Source organism: Cataglyphis hispanica, chromosome 18, assembly GCF_021464435.1.
Source record: "Cataglyphis hispanica isolate Lineage 1 chromosome 18, ULB_Chis1_1.0, whole genome shotgun sequence".
Taxonomy (NCBI): Eukaryota; Metazoa; Arthropoda; class Insecta; order Hymenoptera; family Formicidae; genus Cataglyphis; species Cataglyphis hispanica.
In genome coordinates this window covers 3963924-3987543 of record NC_065971.1, presented here as the reverse complement: position 1 = coordinate 3987543, position 23620 = coordinate 3963924, and the positions used below count along the sequence as shown (strand labels likewise).

The 23620-nt window shown below is 28.0% G+C and overlaps 6 protein-coding genes across 9 annotated transcripts in view; 3 read left to right on the top strand and 3 right to left on the bottom strand.

Moving 5' to 3' along the window:
* The first annotated feature begins 504 nt into the window (after positions 1 to 504).
* Positions 505 to 23620, top strand: part of LOC126856260 (uncharacterized) — a 155236-nt gene continuing 132120 nt past the window's right edge. Inside the window, exon 1 of the mRNA XM_050604634.1 lies at positions 505 to 539. The gene's annotated coding sequence lies outside the window, so the exon portion shown is untranslated. The remainder of the gene's footprint in view (positions 540 to 23620) is intronic.
* On the bottom strand, positions 567 to 5631 carry LOC126856294 (uncharacterized). The gene is given in 7 exon segments (XM_050604694.1): positions 567 to 4153; positions 4333 to 4478; positions 4581 to 4705; positions 4832 to 4967; positions 5129 to 5151; positions 5154 to 5281; positions 5399 to 5631. Coding segments are annotated over 6 exon segments (972 nt in total). The 5' UTR covers positions 5205 to 5281; positions 5399 to 5631; the 3' UTR covers positions 567 to 3662.
* LOC126856283 (probable serine/threonine-protein kinase clkA) lies at positions 8982 to 10991 on the top strand. Its single transcript, XM_050604683.1, has 3 exons — positions 8982 to 9068; positions 9460 to 9514; positions 9698 to 10991. Exons 1-3 carry the CDS (start codon positions 9060 to 9062, stop codon positions 10888 to 10890), a joined length of 1257 nt encoding a protein of 418 aa, XP_050460640.1. The 5' UTR covers positions 8982 to 9059; the 3' UTR covers positions 10891 to 10991.
* On the bottom strand, positions 11494 to 17475 carry LOC126856250 (lisH domain-containing protein ARMC9-like). The gene is made up of 16 exons (XM_050604596.1): positions 17345 to 17475; positions 17063 to 17224; positions 16829 to 16958; positions 16636 to 16709; positions 16224 to 16454; positions 15856 to 16097; positions 15411 to 15783; positions 15172 to 15339; positions 14844 to 15092; positions 14382 to 14693; positions 14121 to 14251; positions 13781 to 13862; positions 13484 to 13722; positions 12527 to 12594; positions 12012 to 12042; positions 11494 to 11744 (listed from the first exon to the last, which is right to left on the bottom strand). Exons 1-16 carry the CDS (start codon positions 17375 to 17377, stop codon positions 11627 to 11629), a joined length of 2643 nt encoding a protein of 880 aa, XP_050460553.1. The 5' UTR covers positions 17378 to 17475; the 3' UTR covers positions 11494 to 11626.
* LOC126856308 (alpha-ketoglutarate-dependent dioxygenase alkB homolog 6) lies at positions 17800 to 19270 on the top strand. 3 transcript variants are annotated; one of them, XM_050604719.1, is made up of 6 exons: positions 17800 to 17924; positions 18059 to 18157; positions 18260 to 18436; positions 18593 to 18700; positions 18831 to 18929; positions 18998 to 19270. In XM_050604719.1, the coding sequence occupies exons 2-6, from the start codon at positions 18110 to 18112 to the stop codon at positions 19253 to 19255; spliced, it is 690 nt and encodes a 229-aa protein (XP_050460676.1). In that variant the 5' UTR covers positions 17800 to 17924; positions 18059 to 18109; the 3' UTR covers positions 19256 to 19270. The 3 variants fall into 3 exon arrangements, with proteins under 3 accessions (XP_050460676.1, XP_050460674.1, XP_050460673.1); XM_050604717.1 differs by having other exon boundaries at positions 17829 to 17966; XM_050604716.1 differs by lacking the exon at positions 17800 to 17924 and having other exon boundaries at positions 17974 to 18157.
* On the bottom strand, positions 18805 to 20457 carry LOC126856311 (THO complex subunit 7 homolog). Of its 2 annotated transcripts, XM_050604724.1 has the most exons (4): positions 20311 to 20457; positions 19660 to 20084; positions 19387 to 19568; positions 18805 to 18936 (listed from the first exon to the last, which is right to left on the bottom strand). In XM_050604724.1, exons 1-3 carry the CDS (start codon positions 20318 to 20320, stop codon positions 19392 to 19394), a joined length of 612 nt encoding a protein of 203 aa, XP_050460681.1. In that variant the 5' UTR covers positions 20321 to 20457; the 3' UTR covers positions 18805 to 18936; positions 19387 to 19391. The 2 variants fall into 2 exon arrangements, with proteins under 2 accessions (XP_050460681.1, XP_050460680.1); XM_050604723.1 differs by lacking the exon at positions 18805 to 18936 and having other exon boundaries at positions 19235 to 19568.

Sequence of the window (23620 nt, the reverse complement as noted above, 5' to 3'; positions counted from 1 at the left end):
GAAGGATCATTATCGTATGCCTGTGGCGTTTATTTTATTTACTAATATAAGTGAGAGAGAGAGAGAGAGAGAGAGAGAGAGAGAGAGAGAGAGACAATATTATTTTAACATCGATTTATTTCTGTTTAGAGTGAAAAAGAAAATCGTAGGATACAGTATAACTGCTCGATATAAAATTGAAATAGTTTAGAGGCGCGGGCGAAGTCTCGACCAATCAGCGACGCGCATTTTGAACATTCGAGTCAGTTAATAATCGGCCACTGAATCGAGTAGATCGCGAGTGGATCATTGCTTTAAATAATTACGGAAAAACTGATATCGTGCGTTGAAATCGCGCTCGAATAAGTAATAGATCGCTAAAATTCGTTTCGCGAAATATATAATACGTGTTCGTGATACATTTTGTGTGTGATTAGTGATAACGAACGAGGTCAAAGTGAGCAATATTTTTGGAAGGAGTACCTGCTTAAGGATATATCAAGTGCGAGGATTAAAGAGGAGCTATGGAAATATTAATCACGAACAAGTGCTCTGCCAATGTAAGTATTTTGAAATTTTATTTTCTCGAAAACCAATATATCCTAATCGCCGACATAGTTGTTTATGCCGGCTTTAAAAAAAACGAAGTGTTCATTTACCACAATTAATAATAAATACAATTTTTATAGCAAATATATTTTGGTACATGGAACATTTGTTGAGAGGAAAAGGAAGAATTACTATGAGTAAAGCATTTATCATATGCAAAATTCTATTGATGACTGCATAATTATTATATAATTAGTCCAATCAATTTATATGTAATATTGTTTAATTCTCTGATGCTATATTTATGTGACAAATGAACACATCGTATGGATGAAGACAAGGCTACTTGCAGCTATCTTTGCAAGAATCAAAATATAATTAGGAAAAAGTATTTTCATATTACTTACTTTTCTTTTAATAATTTTTTCTGTAAATTTCCTCTATTTAAATGCTCTTTTTATTTGCTTAATAATTATTAGTAGTACATTTTTATTTTTATTAGATAATCAAGAATTTAATTAAATATTTTTATTAACATATAATGATCCACAATTAAAATAATATCACATTGCATACTGAGTTTTAGTATGCAAAAATAATTATGCCTTTGTTTTCATATAACAAAAAAGACATTACATGTATTTTATAAATTTCAATATATAATATAAAAGTAACAGAATATTACCAGAAAATCAATTTCTATATTATAACATAATACATGCTTTAACAACTTATTAAGTATGCCACTATGGCATATTAACAAAATATTATAATATTACTGTATGTGCGTATGTATATTATGGAATATACAGAGTGTCTATATATATCTTCCAAATAGATATCCTAACATATCTTTATCCAAAAAGATAATTCTATCCAAAAAAATTAATATTTCTATCATATGTTTGCACAAATAAAACATATTTTTTTCTATTTTTCTAATATTTCTAAAATATATAACAGTGTTACACACATTATGCAAAATATATATAATATATATTTATCATAATAGATTAATGTGGAAACCTTATTGCTACATGTGCTTGAAAGATTTTTTTCTAAGGATTTCTTTCTTATTTTTATAAGAAAATTTCAAGTTACAAATTATATTTTCACATATTTGTCTTCTATAATTTTCCTACTACAAGAAAAATTTCAATCATTAAGATTTTTTTAATTGATATTACATGTGATTAGAAATTTGATTTAAAAATTATCATAAAAATTTTGTTATTCTATCAAATTCATAATTAGATTGAAATCATTGCAATACATATTTTATAAAAACTTACATTTCGATATCATAATATATTTCTTATATTACAAGTCATTTTTATACATGAACAATAAAAATAGAGGATGCTCTTATTGAAAGAGCATCTTCAATAAAGTTATATTCTATATCTATAGAAAAAGAACTTGTGCAGCCTTGCTTATAATAACAATTACATTCTATATGAGTGTTTAACAACTGAGCATATGTTTAGCAATGAAAAAGAAGTGCTTGATGCAAAAAGAAGCATTTGTATAGATACTGTCGAATATACTGTACTATATAGAATACTTGTCATAAATACTAATTTAAATGCAAATGCTTCTTCTGATTCATGTCGTTTCATTGTCAACTCGTTTATTATCATATCACAATATTATAGATAAAATATTACGATTCTGTGTAAAGTGTTTTAAATTGGCCATTATTTGCAGATTAATTGTAAAACCCTGAGTAGTTATTAAATCAAAAAAGTATATAACTAGTATGTAACTAATATACAACTAAGTATATAAATAGTTTTACTGTTAAAAAATATATAAATAAATATAGTTAAAAAATATTTAGCAGAATACTTTATAGAATATTTCAAATATCTTCTTTTTTGTATTTGTGCGGAAAATAAATTTCGCGATTCAATGATGTTATTTATTATAATATACAGTTTATAACAATAGGATGCGATAAATTATAATACTTTTATCGGTTGTCTTTTTTTTATCTTTAACAAAGTAATAGTTTTATAATGATACAAGTATCATTTGTTAACTTTTTACAACTGATTAATAGATTCTAATTTACAAAGATTTATAACATTGAATTTATATTTATGTATAAAAATAGAATAACCAACATCATCTTTAATAATAATTTTCTATACATCTATAAAAAGTAATATGTCTTTAAGTTATGGTAATCATAACAATACTGTAAAGTATAATTAAGTCTATAATTGTTACTATATAATTATTATATGTATAGTTATCATACAAAAAATTGCATGTAGATATATGTCAAACTAAAAATAAAATTAATTATCATCATCTTCACTTTTAGTATATCTATATACGATTGTATGATAATTATATGAAGTTATATATGAATAGTTACAGGATTAATTATATTTTGCAATATTATTATGATGAGTAAATCTCAAAGATATTTTTTATGGATATTATGTGGAAAATTATTATAAACACTATTTATGAAAAAAAAAATTATATTTTTGAGTTTTGCTCATAAGAATATTGTAAAATCCAATTAATCCTCTGTACCTATTTATGTATAACACCATATAATTATTGTATAATTGTATATAGACATACTGCATTAATATAGATATACATCATAATTATTATATTTTATTTTTATAATAATAATAAATCCAATGTTATCTATTAACAAATATTTGTGAATTAATATCTACTAATCAATTGTAAATAATACTTATTTTTATTGGCAAATAATTTCGTCTAATTCTGACTGAGAAAATTCCATAATTTATATTTGTTATTTATTTATAATTAACTTGTTTCTTAGTTTGAATCAATCTAAATCGTCTTTTTTTATCATTACAATTGAAATCATACATGATATATTAAAGTTAATATGATTATATCAATGTTATCTTATGAAAGACAGTAAAAAAAATGTACTTTAAAATTTTTTTATATTGCATCAGCTAAAAAATTTATCTATAAAAGAAGAAAGAAAAGTTATTTTCTTATTAATGTATATATATGCAACTGCAAGTCTTACAGAGAGAATCGTATCTTTTTACTATAGCATATAGAAAATATTTCTATATAGTTGATGTCTCGTGGAAAAATAAATACGCTCTGTTCCTAAATCGCTTGTCGCTTTATCTTCCAATACACTCGACTCCGTAGTTGTCGTGTATGACTAAAGTTTCATATTCCAGATAGGGCATTTCCTGGCCGTTCAACGGTACGTAGCACACCTGATGATTCGGTTGTATCTTGCCGATATGGTAAACGCCCTCGTGCAGCACCCTGCCGATAAACAGAGCGTAACCATCCTCGGTCTCGCCGGCAGGCAGTGCGTGCAGAGGCACGCTACCCTCCCAAGATTTCACCCAGTTCACATCCTTGCCGCACAATACTTGAAATTCGCGTTTCTCGTGGGCTTCGCCGCCCCACGCGAGGATACAGATATTATCGCGAATGCCACCTGGTGTCACGGTATTTTGGTGATGTGCCCGACCGACGTACAAACCATCCTCGGAAGCCATCACCGCGTTTCGTGGCAATCCAAAAGCTTCGTTGAAGTCCACCCAGAAATGGCACGTGTCCACTAATTGTTGCCTGATGGCTGGCGACGTGAATTGGCATTCTAATAATAGGATAAACTTTTAAAAAATTTCTAAGGCAATTTTTTTCTACAGAATTTTGATTAATTAATTTGATTAATTTGAGGTCTAAGATGTTTGATTATACTGTAGTTTAGCAATTGTCAATCTTAAAACGCGTAACTGAAATAGAGTTTTTTTACGAAGGAATGAATTAACGTACCTTCGATTATCCATTGTCCAGTTGCACCCCAAGCAGTGCTAACTCCTATATAATTTATAACAAATGGATTTCTGTCTTTATAAGACATGAAAGGCATATCAAAATCATCTTCACGGCTAACACTTAATAATCCATCGCAAGACCATCTGTAAAGTAGATTAAAAATATGTAAAACAAGAAATGTAAACATAAATTTCTCTGTCTCTAAATTTATCCAATATAGAAACAAAAAAAAATAAGTTTCTTACTGTATAAAAATATCACACATCTCATCAGGATTCAATATATCTCTAGTATCTGCTTCTGCTACATCTGGTTCTGCATTATTTCTTTTTATCGCTGACATAGTATTTCCCCATCCACCAATAATAATCTAATTAATGTAATACAAATTAATTTATATAATGCAAGGTGAAATTAATATTATATATATATATATATATATATATATATAAATATAGAAAAATTATAGTAAAAATGTGATAGTAAAGTATCATACTTCGTACACATTGGAGTCACCACCAAGATGTGTCCGTAAGGCAATCCTTGCATCGTGGCTGGCTTTAATACCTAAACTAACGCTGTTTTTTGTGATGGGAATATAACGGTAATCGAGACTGTCCACTGTAGTAATTCTAACTGAAATAAATTATTAGTCATTACTTGGGAAAATTAGAAGTGCAAAATGTTGATTTTTTTTATAGAAAATTAATTTGCTAATTTTATCTATTCTCTACCAGGAGAATAAAAGAAACAAATAATTATGAAATATAATTTATAATATAAATAAACTCACTTGGACTCATTTTTCAAAAAGCCTAGAACTCTTCCAACATGCATAAATCAATATCAAAATGATTCATACTAGTCATATATCGTATTCGCGTGATGTGCTATCCACCGTTTAACACTTAAGTTATCTCTGTTTCATTATCTCAATCACTTATCGCTTAAAACAAATAAAAAAATCACATTAAATTTTCTCAAACAACTCAATCATTCGCTATCATAATTAATAATGTGTCATGAATGTAGAGAATAACATTTATTTATTCTCTCACCTAACCTTTTTATCGAAACTTATGAAATCTCAATGATAATCACTTATCAATATATATTTCTATTAGGGAAATAAATAAAGTATATATAACAGAGAAATATTAATATTATAATATAATGTCAATGCCATTCCCACTAAAAGTAACTGCGAATTTTTGTGTATATCGAAACTCCTCAAGTGGCGTCTTGAAACTTGAAACAATGTGTGTTTAAGATGATGCATCAGATAATACTAGATTCTAAATTATAGAATAGACTCAAACTTAGTTTACAGCATGCTTTTTTTATTATTGGTGTTAGCACATGATGTAATAAGATATTTTATTGCGCAGTATATGAGCATATTAGCAATCAGAAATAAATGTCGGTCCATAAATGATGAGATAAAATATATATATACTTTTCCTCATCTATCACATTATGCATCAGTAATACTGCACTAGTAATACATATAGCTAGTAAAAAAAAAGCATCGTGTAAATCACATGCTTTGTATTGATAAACTGTGCACTTTTAATAAAGGCAAGAGATTTCCGGCATCAATAAGAGAAGACAATAGACAAATGCTTTCCTTGTCAACTATAAAATCGGATAAGAAAAATATTCGAATATTATCCTCTCTTATTGATGATTGATGTGACGATTTCTTACCTCCCGCTCTGAGAGCTCGCGGTTTATCTGTATAAATCTATCTGTCAGATGATGCAACATTGAGATTCGAGCACGTGCGCAGCAATGGACACAGCATCCGAAATATCAACACATAGTCTAAATCGACTCGAGAATTTGACTCGTTACCAAGACAAAATTCACATTTTTACAACTCACTGAAATGCATGACAGTTCAAATACATCGCTGTTTGTCGAGAACGATACGAGAAATAAGCAAGCGAGAGCGCCTTTATCCGCTGTCAACTGAAAAGTTGTCACGTCGCGAATTATAGATTCTACAATCTCGTACTCATGCCCCGCACGATGGACATTCTACTGTTGTCAGGATGCCAGCGATATTGCGATATTCGATACTTTCATCTCGATATTCTAACGATAAGAAACGATTAGAAACAGTGATACTTTCGTTTGATGCTATAAAAAAATATCAAATTGCTTTTTTTAATATTGCAAGTACTTGAGAAATTTAATTTAAATTAATTTTTATATTAATTATTAATACAGCTTGTGTGATATATTATATTAAATTATGAAAAGTAATAATATATTTTAAAAATATAAAAATTATAGAGCTTTTTATCTGTATTAAAAATCTTAAAGTATGATCTTCATTTGCGATATATCGCGCGCCAAATTAAATTCGGGATATAATATTCAAAAGATATGATCTCGCATTTAAATGCATGCAGTGTGTGTTTGAAGATAAGATTCCATCAATTGCTTTTCTCGAAGGTCAAGATTTTACATTGGTGTCAAAGAGAGTAGCATGCTCGGAATTAATTGCACTCAACTTTCCATTCTGATTTTACTTTCTGTACTCTATAACATGTACACAAACATTTGCACATAGAAAGGCAATAAATTATACATACACAATTCTTATCTCTATGATCAAGAAACCAAATTCACGTATATGCATCTAATAATAATAATAATAATAATAATAATAGCTTAATGAAACAAATCACTTAAAACAAATTCTTCTTGCAAGTTTTTGTTAATATGCTGCGCATATATTTTTCTTTTATTTTACATTAAAAATTAATTATTAATGATACAGATTAAGCAAGATTTCATTGGAAAAAATTCATCAAATATCGCGTGCTGACACTGAATATCGCATGTGCGCTAATTATTAGAAACATTTAGGTAATTGATATTTAAGTAGGTCATTGCCATTCAAGTATCTATTGAAATACATCTGATTAACTTAGGATATCACAAAGTACGCGGTTGAATGAATATAGGTGAGTGTATGTAGGCGCGTGCGCGGAAAGTAGAAAGCATTAAAAAGAACAACGGACACACAAAACTATAAACCACAAAACATAGATGCATACGCGAAGTAACTATTCCGATTTCCGCAATCAAGGGACTATAATTTTTTCTGCTTCGCTTACGAACTTTCAAAATTAATGCACTTGAAATGTCGCATATATCCGGTAATTGTATGCATGCCAATGGTTCTGACCGAGATTACCTATAATGCACTTTTTCTATTTTGCAATTTATTAATATAATATTGTGCTGTATCAGAAATAATTTATATTATTAAATTCTGTTTTTTTTTAAATTCGTTTGGAAGTCGTAAATTTCTGAAGTAACGTATAATGTCTTGTAATAGTCTTGTAATAAAAATTTTACATACGGGCACTTAATTAATATGCTCATTGCGAATAACAGGTAAAAAAAAGATTGAATTAATAAGCTGAAATTTCAACGCTTTCTATAGAAGAATTGCAAACCGGGAAAAGTAAAAATTCTCACGTTAGATTTGTTATACTTAAGGGTACGCGACGAAAAACTTTCTTTTCTACGTACCAGCATTATTATTCAGACAAGACACTCGGATTTACGTACCTATGTAAAATACGTCTAAGATAAATTTCGACTCCGGTCATGAATTTCAATTTTGACTCAAAATTTTCGTAAAAGCGCGTATTTAAATATCAGCAAAGAATTGATCTGATCCGATAGTGATAAATTATATGCTTTTAATGCATAGTATCGACATCTTATACATGTTTGAATTTTTATATTTAATTCAATTAAGTACTTATAATTATACTTGTTGCAATAATTCAAATTGAAATAAATTCTAACTTACTAGTAATTCATAAGCTTCATATATCTCAATAATTCTTAATAGATGCCATAAATTTTGTTAAACTTTTGGTGTCATAAAATTATCTATATATATGACATAATGTTGAAAAATAAAATGATTAAAATATTTTTCTAATTTTTATATTTTTTTATAATTTTAATATTTTTAGTATTTTTATAATTTCAACATTGCTTTATATGTATACAAAATAAGGTTTATATTTTATGATTTTTTTTAATGATATTTATGAAGATACATTTTTTATGATATGGGATAAAAAGAACTTTGGTATTTGAGAATTAAATCTTGTCAATGGAAATGAATATTTTAAATTAATAATAATATAAATTACATGCAAATTATACGTGCATTTTAATGAAACATGGGGAACATATCCAAGGAGATATTTATTCTCATAGGCCGCACTGTTTGCAATTACTATGTGCAATTATTGTAATATTAAAGAGTACTGTAAGATACGATTAATTATTGCAATAGAATAAAGGCGGACAATTCTTAGATGTAATTTCTAGCCCTCTTCGTGTACGTTAGATAGGTAGGTCACATCATGTCACCGTGTAGTTTGCTATGCAGTCTCACAGAGAGGTGACCCATTGCTTTCCCTGTAAAAGTGAAGAGCTAAAGCAGGTTGGCTCGTTTCTCTCTACTCTGTATGGTCGGGTCCCGACCAATATCACATCAGTATGTGCGTACCGAGATCGCTTTTACCTTTCCGTAAAGTGAGGGAGTGGGTTGCTTTGCTGGGGGTATAAAACAGAAAACAGCGCTTTTACCAGCTAATATATTTGTAGTTCCATTTTAGTAGACAACAGAGATCCATTAGTTCTTACTCGGTTAACATTAGTTATAAGACGTGGTGACAGTCAGCATGCTACTAGTAAGTAAATATTAAATATGTGTGTAAAAAGTTTGCGAAAATAAAATATTTCATTTAATATCATTAAATATTTAATAATTTCAAAATACAAAAATAAGTATATTTATTATATTGTGCGCGAATAGAAAAGGCTATATCCAATTTAAAAAAAATAACGCTATTAATTATTACATATTATTGTTTGAAAAAAGTTTTTTTAATGAAATGAAATTTTGTTTTGTTACCTTAATTTTGATAGAAAAATATGTAAATTATACTTCTAAAATTCTTATTTAAAAGTGGTCACATTAGAATAACATATAAACATTAAAATATATATAATTTTATGTATTTTATAATAGAATAATTATATTTTTTTTAGTTTCTCATAAAAGATAATTATTTTTTTTAGAAAACAGTAATAATTTGTTGTACGATAGTCGTGAATGCGGAGCCACCTCTTAATAGTATGTATTAATAAGTTTTGTGTTTTTTGTACGTATATATGTTCTCATAAAATTTTATATATATCATTAAAATTAATTATTACTACAAATAAGATATTTTTAAAGAATATAAATTATATTATTAAAATTTGCAATTAAAAATAATATGAAAAATCGCACATTAATCGACTTATTTTATTGTAGGTTATTCTTTTACCGGAGATAGCAATGTGTATGATTATAGTAACACCGTTACTAATAATCCGTACTTACGATCTAAGAATAGCTATCAAAATGATGGAAACTTTTACGGTGCTGGAGATGACAGTCACAAATTATCCGACCATGTCAGCAGTTCTTCATTAATCAATATCGGTAGTCAGGGTAGTATAGAAGGCAATGTTGGAAACAATTACAACGGATATGCCACAAATAATCACCGAGATGAATACGCAGGATATTCCAATATTTACGAGAATTCCGATAGCAATTCTTACGCTTCGTCTACTCATGCAACAACTAATACATTGTTCAATGGATATTCTAATTCTAACAACAATGCGGATTCAACTTTTAACACGTATTCAAGCGGTCCAATTTACAAAGATTCTGATTTTGGCCAATACGTGGCTAGTAGTAGCAGTAGTAGTAATAAAAAAGTACCTGCTTATTCTGAATATTCCAGACCAGCTGTAGAAAATTATTCCGGAGACACCGTGAATAGCAATGTACAAGGATATCGCGGTTCCTCTAGTTCCTCAAGTTACTCTGAAAGTGATCACGTTTATCCCCCTTATTTGCCAGGTGGTCTGACTAGCGAATACTCGTTTGGAAAGCAGAAAGACGTTCCGTACAATCTGAAAGGCAGCAACAAGTATAGTGATATCTATTCGATACCATCCGAGATGCGCTTCACACGGGGAAATGCAGGACACGTGAGCCATAATTACGATGTTTCACCGTATACATCGGGTTCTAGGCCGAGCAATCACTTCTCGAAGGCATACAGTTCTGGTATTTATTCCACGGGAAAACCGAATAAATATAGTTACAAGTACTTGTCTCGCTACGCTCCGAATAGCGGCGTAAGTTACTCGACGAGGGAACGCGATGGTTATTACGTTCCTTACGGTAAAGATAGTAGAAAAATTATTTTAATTAAAGACAGCAGGCCGAGTTACACACACACTGGTATTTACTCCAATGAGTCGGGTTACACCGGTAACTCTTACAGAAGTAAGAGTGGCGCTTTCATGAATGGTTATCCCACTTCGTCGAATTTTGATGCATATCAAAGTGGCGGTAGTAGTAGTAATTATAATGACAATCCCACTGTGTCAAGACGATATAGAACCAGCGGTAATCCAATGCTTGTGACAAGGGCTATTCCTGCTTAATATTTTTGTGAAGTAATATTTAAAAAATATAACATATACACACAACGATGTGATTGAAATTTGTGTATATATATATATATATATATTTATTGTATAAGTATATTTTAATAGGAATTTTTGCACTTCGTTATTCAAAATAAAAATGCTGTTTAATCTTTTATAAATGTTGAAGTGTGGACGTTTCTATTATTTTTTCCCTATCACACAACTATGTTTAAAAATATTATAAATTTTTTTTTTAATATTGTTTACAGTACTGGTGCATAGAGGAAAATATCCTTATGTTTATATATATATATATATATATATATATATATATATATATATATATATATATAGATGTCAAGACAATCTTTTTCTAAAAAATTTTTCTTTTCAACGGAATCAACATTATATTGGTTCGGATATAAAGTAAATTATTATTATATATAAATAAAATTTTTCTAGATAGCAAGTAATGATATTCACAATTAACATTATTAAAAAATTAAAATCCTTTCTGCAATAGAGAACACATGCACATATATTTTAGATTTATTTATATTTATTTTTTAAATATTAAGTTATTTTGCGCGAAAATTGTTTGTACATTGTCTATGATAAACGCACTGTGAGAAATTCTGCAATTGTTAAAATAAAAATTTTAGTTATCATAATTCTATAATTCAATATGATTGTTATATATATATGAAGAAACTAGCATTTTTTAATTGAATTCATCCTGGAATTTTTATATTTATGGAGGTGTCCTTGATAATTTAGGCTTGGCCAAAAATGCTTCTTCTTCTTTAGCAAGTTCTGAATTATTTTTCCATAAATTATCATTAACTATGTTATCATAATTGTTACTATTCCTACAAACAATATTATTACTAAATCGATAAGAGCTGAATGTATATAACGTGGAGAGATAAGCAAAAGCGCATTTTATTAAAACAAGCACAATAAATATATAATTTATTTAAAATATAATTTGTTATAAAAATACATAAATTGTAATATAAACGAAATATATGTGTATAATAATTAAATAATACAAAACGCGCGTGTGTCAACAATACAAATAAATATCCAAAAGTTGTGAGAAGTGCACTGCAATGTGAATACATAAAATTACTCACAGCGATGCTATACTGCTGAATTTCTCCATTTCTGTAAAAATTAGATTTATAAGCATTCTATTTAAAATTTAATAATAGTAACAATAATAAGAAATTTTCTATTTTATTTTTTTATATAATTTCAGAAATTATTTTATATCAAGAGATTAAATTGTGTGATTGTGTATGAATCAAATTATCTTAAATGGCTATTTAAAATAATATATTTTTAAAATGATTATTAAACTTTGGTTATTGTATGTTATCTAACTGATTAATGTTTATCTAAATTTTCATCACTTTCGTTTACGTGCTCTAATTTTTCTAAGGTGTTCTAAACATGTAGGGAAAGTCGTAAAGCTTTCACTGAATGTCATTTGCGATTTATTCTCTTAATATATCAAGTTCGTTATTTTTAAATCAATGCTTGTGTTACAAAATGAAAATAATGGAGGAGTCTTCTAGTCAAACGATAGTTAAATATTTAACATTGAATATTTAAACAATAATTAAAATTAAAAATGTGAAATACGTACCTGTTTGACCATTTTCGCGACCGGATGTTAGAGTCACAGAAGATGTTATTGCAGTCTCACTACTGTCCCTGTAATACGATAACTTATTAATTATAAACTATAAGTTAAATCAATGTATTACATATAAGAGACATTATATCAAATCACTGTGGCTTCATTTAAGTTAAATTAATAACGCACTTGGAAGTCCGATTTTCATATAAATAAATAGTATTGTTGGAAATTGTTTTCTGAGAGAAATTTTGCTTAAAAGATGTTATAGTTTTCAAAGGTGATTTTTCCAATATTGCTTTACATTTTCCAACATAAAATTTTTCTATATCAATTCTATTTTGTAATCTGCGTAATTTTAATTGATCCATTTGTATGTTATTTGTTTTATCGTAATCAAATTCGTATTGATTGTGACTTCTGTTTTTGATCGTGCTTGATGGCCAAACTATATTTTCTAAAACATTTAAATTTTTATTCTGCTCTTCGTATGGTCGACTTTCGTATTTCATAATTAAGGAAGATTCAGTGACGAATCTTTCTGTATTACTTTCAATTTTATCTGCAGAGAGTGATTCTTTATTCGTGCCGTTTGTGATAATTTGTTGTTCCTTGAAGATATTATCGATATATTATATAAAAAGAAAAAAGTTTCAATAAAAACTTCTCATGAATTTATACTTTGGGTATAATACCTTCAAAGAGGAATTAGGCAAATTTGATACTTGTTTAGCAAGAGCTGCTTCTTTGATACAATTTTCTTTTGATAACAAATTATTTTTCATCTTCGTATTATACCTACTATTTCAATTTGTTATTATTATACTAAATTAATCTTTTCAGCTGTGTACACGATATTCATGTGATATATAAGAAAAAATCCGATAATTGCTAATTTTTATATACAATTTTTAATACATAAAAAGAGCAATGATTTTAGAATGTACAATTTATATGTATAAGTACCTTAACAAAGGATATGATGGACGTTTGAAAAGATGATTATTGTGTTGATTGTCGTAAAAATTAATAGGATTCAGCGTAGATATCTTTTGTAAAGTTGTATCCGTGGTTATAGCATCCTGAGGAATCTTTGAAGAAACGCTATAACACATTGCAAGCAGCGTTTCTCCATTCAATTCACCGACATAATTTTGTAATGGATCATTTTCGTCTAATTCATTTTCCAACACGTCCAACTCTTCCTACGGACATATTAAGATATTCAGACAATATTCATTTGGGAAATTTACATAAACTTACGTTATCATCATCCCCAGTCTCTTCTTGCGGCGTATTAACATTTTCACGCCTCTGTATTTTCAATATATGTTCTAGATGCTTTCTATATTATACGAAAATAGTAGTATCATTTAAGTTAATTTTTTTAATAAAAGAAAATTGCTGTGTATCTTTTAATTGTATTTACAAATGTTAACTTTCTAAATTATCACCACTTCAAAGTAAAGATTTACAGTTTATAAGAAGACATTATGTCAATTATGAATCCATGAATTACACTTCAATGTGATTATTTTCTTATTTTGTATATAGTGAAAATTTTAATCTCTACTTTTGAAAACTTTATATTTTATGCATATACCTTATTTTCGTAGTTTTTTGATTGCTACCAAGATAATCCGATATATTCGAACATTTAATTTTCTTTGCTTCCTCATTGATTACAGGATTGTTTAGAAAATTGTTTAGCGCTCCATTGATATATGGTAGAGACTAACGAACAATATATGAAATTTATATAAATATTATATAAATATTTATATAAATATCTCTTACATTAATCTTTCTAAAATTCTCTTTGATAAATATTATATTTTCATTAAATATATGCAACTTAACTCACAGATGAATGATCTATTGAGAGAAGGATGAGTAATGTAGAAACAAGTAAAGATGGTATCTTAGATGCTCTAGCTTGCGCTAACCGATGTAACGACAGATTCATTAAAAGTGCGGTAGCATATTCAAGCCTGTATAAACTTATAACGCGACATTTATCGTGTAAATGATTGATCAACCATTCCAGCAATCCGTTTTCTATCATGTATATCCGTTGCTGTCTACGTAAAGATAGTTTCTGTAACATCGCCACCATCATGTCACACGCGAAAATGTCAACTCCCTCAGCGTAATTACTATCGAGACAAGTAAAGATCTAAAATATCGAGGATTTATATTAACATGTGTCCTCACATATATAAGTTTATATTTATCTTTAGTTTTGTAATTTCGAATAAAATATTTTTGTCTGATTTCAGTATTACGAATAATTATAAAAACATGCACACACAAATGATTAACTTACCACATTTACGATGGTAGATCCGACCGACAAGTAATCTCTTCCGCATCTGAAGGATGCCAATGTGTTTAATAATCGCGCAGTAAACTGCTGTAAAAGATGCCTAGCATAAGCTTCTCCTGCAGTCAGCAAGCATGGTAGAATTGGCTTGCCACTGTCGCTAGCAATTTGTCCATGAAGTCCCAACAAATCGTGGCTCACATATTCGTGCAAGACTTCATCCTGTTCATTTAGCTGCGCGAGCGTTATTTTCTAAAATATAAATGTATTATTTAAAATAATATATAGTATATATTATATATCACTATATATTCAGTGATAATTTTAATACCCAACGCAATGCTTGCAATAGCAATAACTTTGTCTTCACGTCCCCGTTAAGAAGATGTAACTTGATTTTTTTATAGTCTAATAATTTTGGAGATATCGGTAGTGCGATGTGATCGAGTTTAGGCTGGGCAACTGCTTTTACAGTATGATTGAATTGCAACAAGGATGGCTGTCGGAAGTAGTAAAATATGAAAAATATATCGTTTATAGAAGACACGTCGTGATTTTCTTTATACTTACTTGGGAAGCCTCTCTTATATTTTGATTAAATAAATCTGGAAATATCTTCATGCAAATTTCGAGCGTTTGTTGTATATCGACAGTTTGCCCTTTCACTGAGTTTTCCAATGCCACCGTTAATTCTCCGGCAACGTTTATTAGCTTATGATAGTCCGCGTGTAATTTATGAAATCTCACTTTTAATTTCTCATAATTTGTATGAATATTGTATAAATGAGTCTTGGTCAATGCCAATTCCTGATTGCATTGAATCAATTTTTTGTCTAGTTTGTGCATCTTCACTAAACTGTTAACACTTTCTCCTGCATTCAGTACATCTTCTCGGAAATTATTAATTATAATTTGATCTCCAGTAATATGTGTTTGTGTATCTCTGCAAATAATAACACACATGTCCGAATTGTTTTAATTTCTTTGCCAAAATTATATGAAAAGACCCTCTTACTTCGATTTTAAATTACGACTTGTTTTATGAGCTAAACTGTACTGTTCTTCATCGTCATGGTCTTCTAAAAATATGGGTATATCTCTATCGTTTGGCACGATTGAAATATTATTCTTTGCAGTTTTATTTGGTGCAGCATCTAATTCTACAACTTTCATTTTTGTTACTGGCACAGTATGCACTTGTACTAAATCCCGCGATTGCACTTTATTAAGATTTATATTGTTCAAATCGATCGGATCCTATAATTTTGTTCAATATTAATTATAATTATAATTATTATTTAATTTTTCGTTGTCCTTCGCATATTATTGAATATAAACACGTGATAAACAAAATTCTTATTTTTCAACATTGAATTTACTTACTTGTTTATGATTTTTAATAAATAAGTCTAGATTCCTTAATAATTCATCCAACCAACGCTGTTCTAATATTTTTGAGAAAAAAGTGTCTGCATAAATGTCTTCTACAAACGGAAGTGCGTAAAATGATTGTAATTCTATGTCATTTTCTAATTCCTTGCCATCTCCATTCAAGTAATCTTGTAATTGTTTCATGCTGTTATTTATATTTTTTTCGATTTCAGTTGCATTGTTCTGTTTATTATTAATAACATCCTTAGGCTAATTATTTTTACAATATTTCACATAATATAGTAGATGATTACATTAAGGATTAACATTTTATTTTAAACGTAATATGCGAGAATATTTAAAAAGAATAAATACATACATAGAAAATATAATATATTTTAAATAATTTAAAAAAATGAGTTACCTCTTTGCATCTTTTCAAAACAGAATTTTCTTTTACTGAAGACAATTTTGGTGTATTTATTTCTGATGTCGATTCTGAAAATATTATATAAAGTATTTGAATTATATATATATATATATATATATATATATATATATATATATAATTATTAATTATTAATTATATATAATTATTAATAATTTATCTTCCTTACCATGTTTTTTATATTGATCAACGTATAAATTACGTTTAGGTAATATAGCAAAATGCACGTGTAAATAAAATGTTAACTTTTTATATTCTTCGCACTGTTTAGTGCTATTAGAAAACAAGTCGTTCCATAACTGAAAAAAATAAAATATTTTATCTGATTCAATCTTATATATATTTTTAATAGCAATAGATTTAATTGCAAACACTTAATTCTGTTGTATAAATAACTTTTTACCTGGAAAAAGGTTGAATAATCTCCAATATTGTAATATAATATTAATTGAGCATACGGATCTGCAGTAGTTTCTAATTTGCATGCCGAATTTTGAAAGCCCATTTTTGAGACTTCTTGAATTAAAGTTTTAGCAGTGCTCTCAAAATTATGATCTAAAAGAAACTGCGAAAAAAGCAATTTTTTTTAAATATGAAGACATATGTGCTTGAAAAAGAGCATATTAGTCATTCTGCATGGAATATTAGTGCTATCGCGTGTAATTATATCATTATATAATTGTACCTGATGGATTACTTTGATGTTTTTATCAGCCATTTAATTCTCATGAACAATCAATACATATCTTGTATTTAGTTTAAAAATATAATTATGGTAGAGAAAGTTTTGCAAAATATTACAACTTAATTTTTAAATAACTTCTGTGTATTTTACAAAGTGTAATTGAAACATTTTATTTTATTGATATCTGCCTATACTTTGCTTTTACTCCACTTATTATTCAGTCTATTTCAGCACAGATTTAACAGGTATTTTTGTCGTAGAAACTCATACTGTGAAATGTATCAGTTTATGTATCATTAATTGATTTTATGCAAATACACTATTGATCAACATACTGCGCCTAAACAACGTGTGCTCTGATATCTTGTAATATCACGCAGTAAGATTCTAATTTTTACGTGATTAAAATTCGCGCTCGTTAAACACAGTCTTCACAATATATTGCCATGAGCAAAATTTGTTACAATGTTACGATATCCGTGTAATGGAATTGATAATTTGCTATTGCCATGTGACCCGCGGAAGAAAATAAACGTTTGACATTTACGACTGCGTACGACTGAGGAAGCTTCTGCTAGCTGTCAGTTTCATCAATTTTCTCGTATACGCACGCGCACATATTGTATGCACGCGCTTCCTCAGCTGCTTATACTTCACAGTTGTTTACATTATCGTTCATCGACATTTATCAATTTCTGAAATTGTCTTTTGTAGGGTTGGCACGTCAGTTCGTGTGTATTGCTATAATTTAGGAAAATTGTGAAAATGGATGAGAAACAATGTTCTTTATTGTCCAATGCAATAGTTTCACAGGTTTACTCTTATTAATTAATCGATATATTTCTTACTCATAGATTGTATTCGCATTAAAAGAGAATCTGCTTTTATATATATATATATATATGTAAATCACAGATACCAGACACTGCGTGTTACATACCGAACTTTATCACCGAAGAGGAAGAAAAGCAAATTATAAAGCACATAAATAGCGTACCCCTGCCAAAATGGACACAATTGAGTCACCGCAGATTGCAAAATTGGGGTGGGATACCACATCCTAAAGGAATGATAGCAGAACAGATTCCTAGTGTAGGTAGCAAGAATTTAAAATGTCTTAAAGTTGTTTTAAAAATAGAAAAACTAAAGACTTCTATATTTGTGTCAACAAATATTTATAATAAATACCAGATTAAATGAATATATAATCACACACACCTACAAACATTAATATCGGTAACATTTTAGTGGCTTCAGAAATATATCGATAAAGTGACAGCTTTGAATGCTTTTGAAAGCAGAATCTTACCTAATCATGTTTTAATTAATGAATATTTATCTGGGCAAGGAATAATGGTATGTTGGATACAAAAGGCATTTAGTTTTTTTCATTACATATAGATTATATTTATTTCAATCAATAGAAAATATGGAAATATGTACATGATATTGTACATATTGTGAATAATAATATATTTTTGCTTAGGCACATTCGGATGGCCCACTTTTTTATCCTGTTGTAACCACTATCAGTTGTGGTTCCCATACACTCCTTGACTTTTATAAACGGCTTGACACAATAGAGGTAGATACTGCAATATATAATGAAAACTGCTGATATATATCTCTATATAATGTACATTAATCTTGTAGCAACAACAGCCCAAATTAGAATTCAGCTTATTATTAGAACGTAGAAGTTTATTAGTTCTACAAAAGGACTTGTATCACAATTATTTGCACTCTATAGCAGAAAGAGATGTGGATAGTATATCAGAATCTTCAATAAAAAATCTACATATGTGTGCAGGAAAGTTTATAGAAGGAGAGATAATAAAACGTGATACTAGACTGTCTTTAACCATTAGACACGTACCAAAAACTAGCAAATTAAAATTAAAGATTTTTTGATACATGTATTTTGATACATTATTGAAATATGAGGAAAATACAGTTACATTTAACGATATTGAAAATAAAGATCGAATTTTATCAAATCTTTTTTCTTGTCATCTATTTTAATATATTTATAAAATAAATACTTTTTTTATGAACTATCACGCATTTGCACATCTGTGTCCTCTGCATCATTCTCAAGGCTCACATCAATTATTTCTTCATCGCACTTATCTAACATTCCTTGCAGAGAATGTATTGATGATATCAAAACATGGAATTGTTTACGACGCATTTCTAACTTGTGTTCTAACTGCTCTGATTTTTCCTGCAAGTGAAAAATAATTCTAAAATATAATCAATCTTTATAATTATTTTAAAAAGAAAAAAAAATTATGTATATAAACATGTTATCAAACCTTTAAAGTAGCTAACTCTTGTTGTAATGTGGCAAGTTTGATGTCTGTTTCCAAACGATCCGGCTGTTCATTGATGACTTTTGCTAATACATCATATTCTATTCTATTCTTTCTCACACGTTTGGCATCTTGCAATTCTATCTTAGTCTTTTCTATGTCTTCTTTGGCTTCTTCTATTTGTATTTCAATTTCTTTGGACAGCTGTTCATAACTGTCTAACTCTTCTCGACTCATATTTGAGACTAGTCTGGATTTTTTCTGTGCAAATTCACACTGCGCCAACTGTGATAGCATTCTTTCATGTAACGTATTATCCACATCAGAGCTATTAATCCATTTTATAAACGATTTTAACAACATATTGATCCTACGATCATCTCCCGTCCCATCGCCGTCTATAAGTAATCTCCGGCGTATTACTTCTTCTACAAATTCAAATTTATATTGTATTTATATTATATATATTACTCTTGTACAATATATATCTTTATTAAGATCTCTAAGTTGATTATATAGTTATATTAAATAAAAAGTATTTATGTGTATATATCAAAATCTTATTATATTTACTGCTCAAATTTTTTTTTATTATTTTTTAAAGCAGTAATTATTATAATAATCATAAAGTATTGTTAAAAAAATACTATTTACCATCAGACATATTGTAATGTGTTTATAATCAACTGAATAACATTGAATAACATTGATGTATCAAGAAGATGCAATTTGCAAAATGCAATCTGTTTACGTACATTCATACATATATGCGACAGCAGCACCACCATCATGCAGTGCGCGGTATCACGAATCATGAATGATTAGAAATTATGAGACGAGATACGCCATCTCGGCTCGGCAAGTATTGCCACTAGAGTGAGAAACTATAAGCTAAACGTGCAAGTACAGATGATAATGGAGGAAAGTTATGAAAAAAATAAAAATATATGCGTATATATATTTAATTATAAAATATCAGAATTATTGCAAATGAAAATTATGGACATTAAATTAATAGTTTTTATAAATATTGACAAATTTTAGTTACATCTGCATTATTAAAATTAATATGTATAATAGAAATATTTTTTTCTAGGAGGGAGAGAGAAAGGGGAGCAAGAGAAAAATGATATTTATTCTTTTTTTAAACAAAATTAATAATTGCGCATTTTAATTACGATAATTAATTTTTTATAAATATAATATAATTTAATTATAATGCAATACATCTAACAATAAGTTGATACATCCACATTTTCAAGTTATTTTATCTAAAATTATATTTTTTCTTAATCTTTAAATAAATAACTTGGTTTAGGTGTGTGATAGACTTTATTCAATAAAAAGATTAGTCCCCACTTGGGTTATCTACAAGAAAGATCGGCTCTATAAAGTTTTTAATGTAAATAAAATGTTTCCACTCTCTCTGTTACCATATCGTGCGTCATTTCATCCTCTTATGTGATCAATGTTAAAATCGCGCATGCACTCACACTTTTAATTATAACGGTTTGAAAAAATATATTTTAATCCTTAACCAGCACATAATGGATTCTTAAGCAAATAGCTCTAAAAGCAAGTTATATAGTTACAGTAACAGCGATAAGCTGCAGATACGTTACGTTAATTATTGGAGATTTTTATTTATATATATATTTGTGCTACTCTTTATTTTTCTTAATTTAAAAAATATATTTAGTTTCTAAAGTTTTTAATTATTATTTATTTTATATCAGAGAGATCGTAAAAAATCTAATTGATTAAATTAATACATAATCAATAATTAACTTCTTATTTTTTCTTTATTTATTACGAATCCATTATAAGATTGATATAAATCACGTATTTTGGTCTATAAAAGTATTTTACTTTTCTAATAGCCACTTTATACAAAAACTAAATTTCATTGAATCGATTTTTTCGAAATCCCGGTGTTGAGATTCGAAAGTTAATTCTGTGAATCCATGAATTTCTCATATCAAATATATGATTTTACTATACTGATTAAGGATTAATAATCGAGTCTAAGATGTTTCTGCTTTTTTTTTTTTCAATTATAGGAGCGTGCAATACGATATGTTCCGAGAGTGAATCGAGAATGTACGTATCGTATATAGAGTATATGTTCCATATATCGTACATCTATTATTCTACCAAAAGCTTTAAGCTATCTCCTAAAGTAAGATTTGATAAATCACAGGTTTAGAATTTATAACGTCATGAATTGACAAATTTTAACTCTTCATAATTCCGCGATTTATTACACTGAGGTTCTGTTTTTTTCATCTCAATTATAAACGAGATGGTAAGGATAAGTTCTCGTTGTAGTATTTCGAATATAGCTATTTATCCAGATATACATCGAATTAGATAAATGCGAAATTAGTTATGCGTGTTTTCCATCATATCATTATTTCGCACGTCAAGAAAAGGAAAAGCCATCGTTGTTGCGTGAATGATCATAGTGATCGTCGTTAATCACATTCTATTATATCTGATAAGATCTTTAGGCATATAGACGTATCGATGATAAAGGGTGCGTATGTATACGTAAAAATCTGATAATTAAAAATCATTAGAAAGGATGATTATTGTGTGACTTTATTAAGAAAACAGCTTTATATATAAATCTGCTAAAAGTAATATTTATTTTTCTATAAAGAACATAAAATTTCTCAATTGGATTCATCATATACTATATAATTTATTATTTTGAATATTTTTATTTTTTTTTTTTCATCTGAGAACAGTCATTGTATATTGACAGTGTTATTATAATTCATATATTAGACTTGTTCAATTATGATTAGATTGTAATGTCCATAATAGCTAAATTAGTATTTCTTATCATTCACTTATTATTCACTTGGACTTGGAGTTATATGGTATAAGGAGATAGGATTTATATCCAAGTAAATACATAGAGCTTTTTATTCATTCGCACCCTCGATCGATCGAACATAGCTTGATATATCATTGATCAAAATTTAGATCAATATGATCAGAATTCTAATCTCTACGTACAAACGCGCGCACACACGCACACACACATACATATATATATATATATATATATATATATATAATGTAATATATGTATGTATACACATGCATATATAAGTTATAATAATAATAGACGGATATTTTTTCTTTGTAAAATTGCTTAATCCGGGTTTTTCTAAGACTGCCCGTTTCGTAAGAGAATATGATTTTTTTTTTAATTATTTGGTCTCTTTGTTTAAAGCTATAATTATCAATGTCTGGAGGTAATTGAAATCTTTCAGTTTTTTTACACAGTCGGACACATGTGTATGGTAGTTCATGCTTTGATCCATCTTATATCGCAATCTATTTATTCATTACTAATAATAAATATATCATAAAAATTTATTATTTAATTTTATTGAGTAATAATTTATATTTCGTTGTATCAAATTGTTTTCAGAGATTCTGTATATGCTATACTAGCAATTAGTATATATTTAACGGTAGACTCTCTATCATTTTATTATTCAAGTATCTTTTATATGCATTTAATGAAGAAAAAGAAAGCTTATAGTATTTATTATAAAAATTTTCAAATTAATATAATAATTTTTATCTTGGAATAAAGAGAGTGTCTAACAAATTAATATTATATTAATATTATTAATATTATATATAATATTACATCTTTATATTATATTTTCATATTAAATTATCGGCTTTATATATTTTTATTCTTTTTTAATTAATTAAAATAAATTATACATATATATTTGAAATAGAAAAAAGAAATAAGCTAGAAAACGTTAAACATAAATGCTCCATTAAATAGTTTAGCGCACAAATGGATCTCAGCATGAGCTCTCAGTATTTAGATATTTTTCCATAAAAATAATATTTTTGGTTGAGATATAAAGCATTGCATCATCACTTTGCATCATTGCATCGATTAACTTATAATATATGAACTATTTGTCAA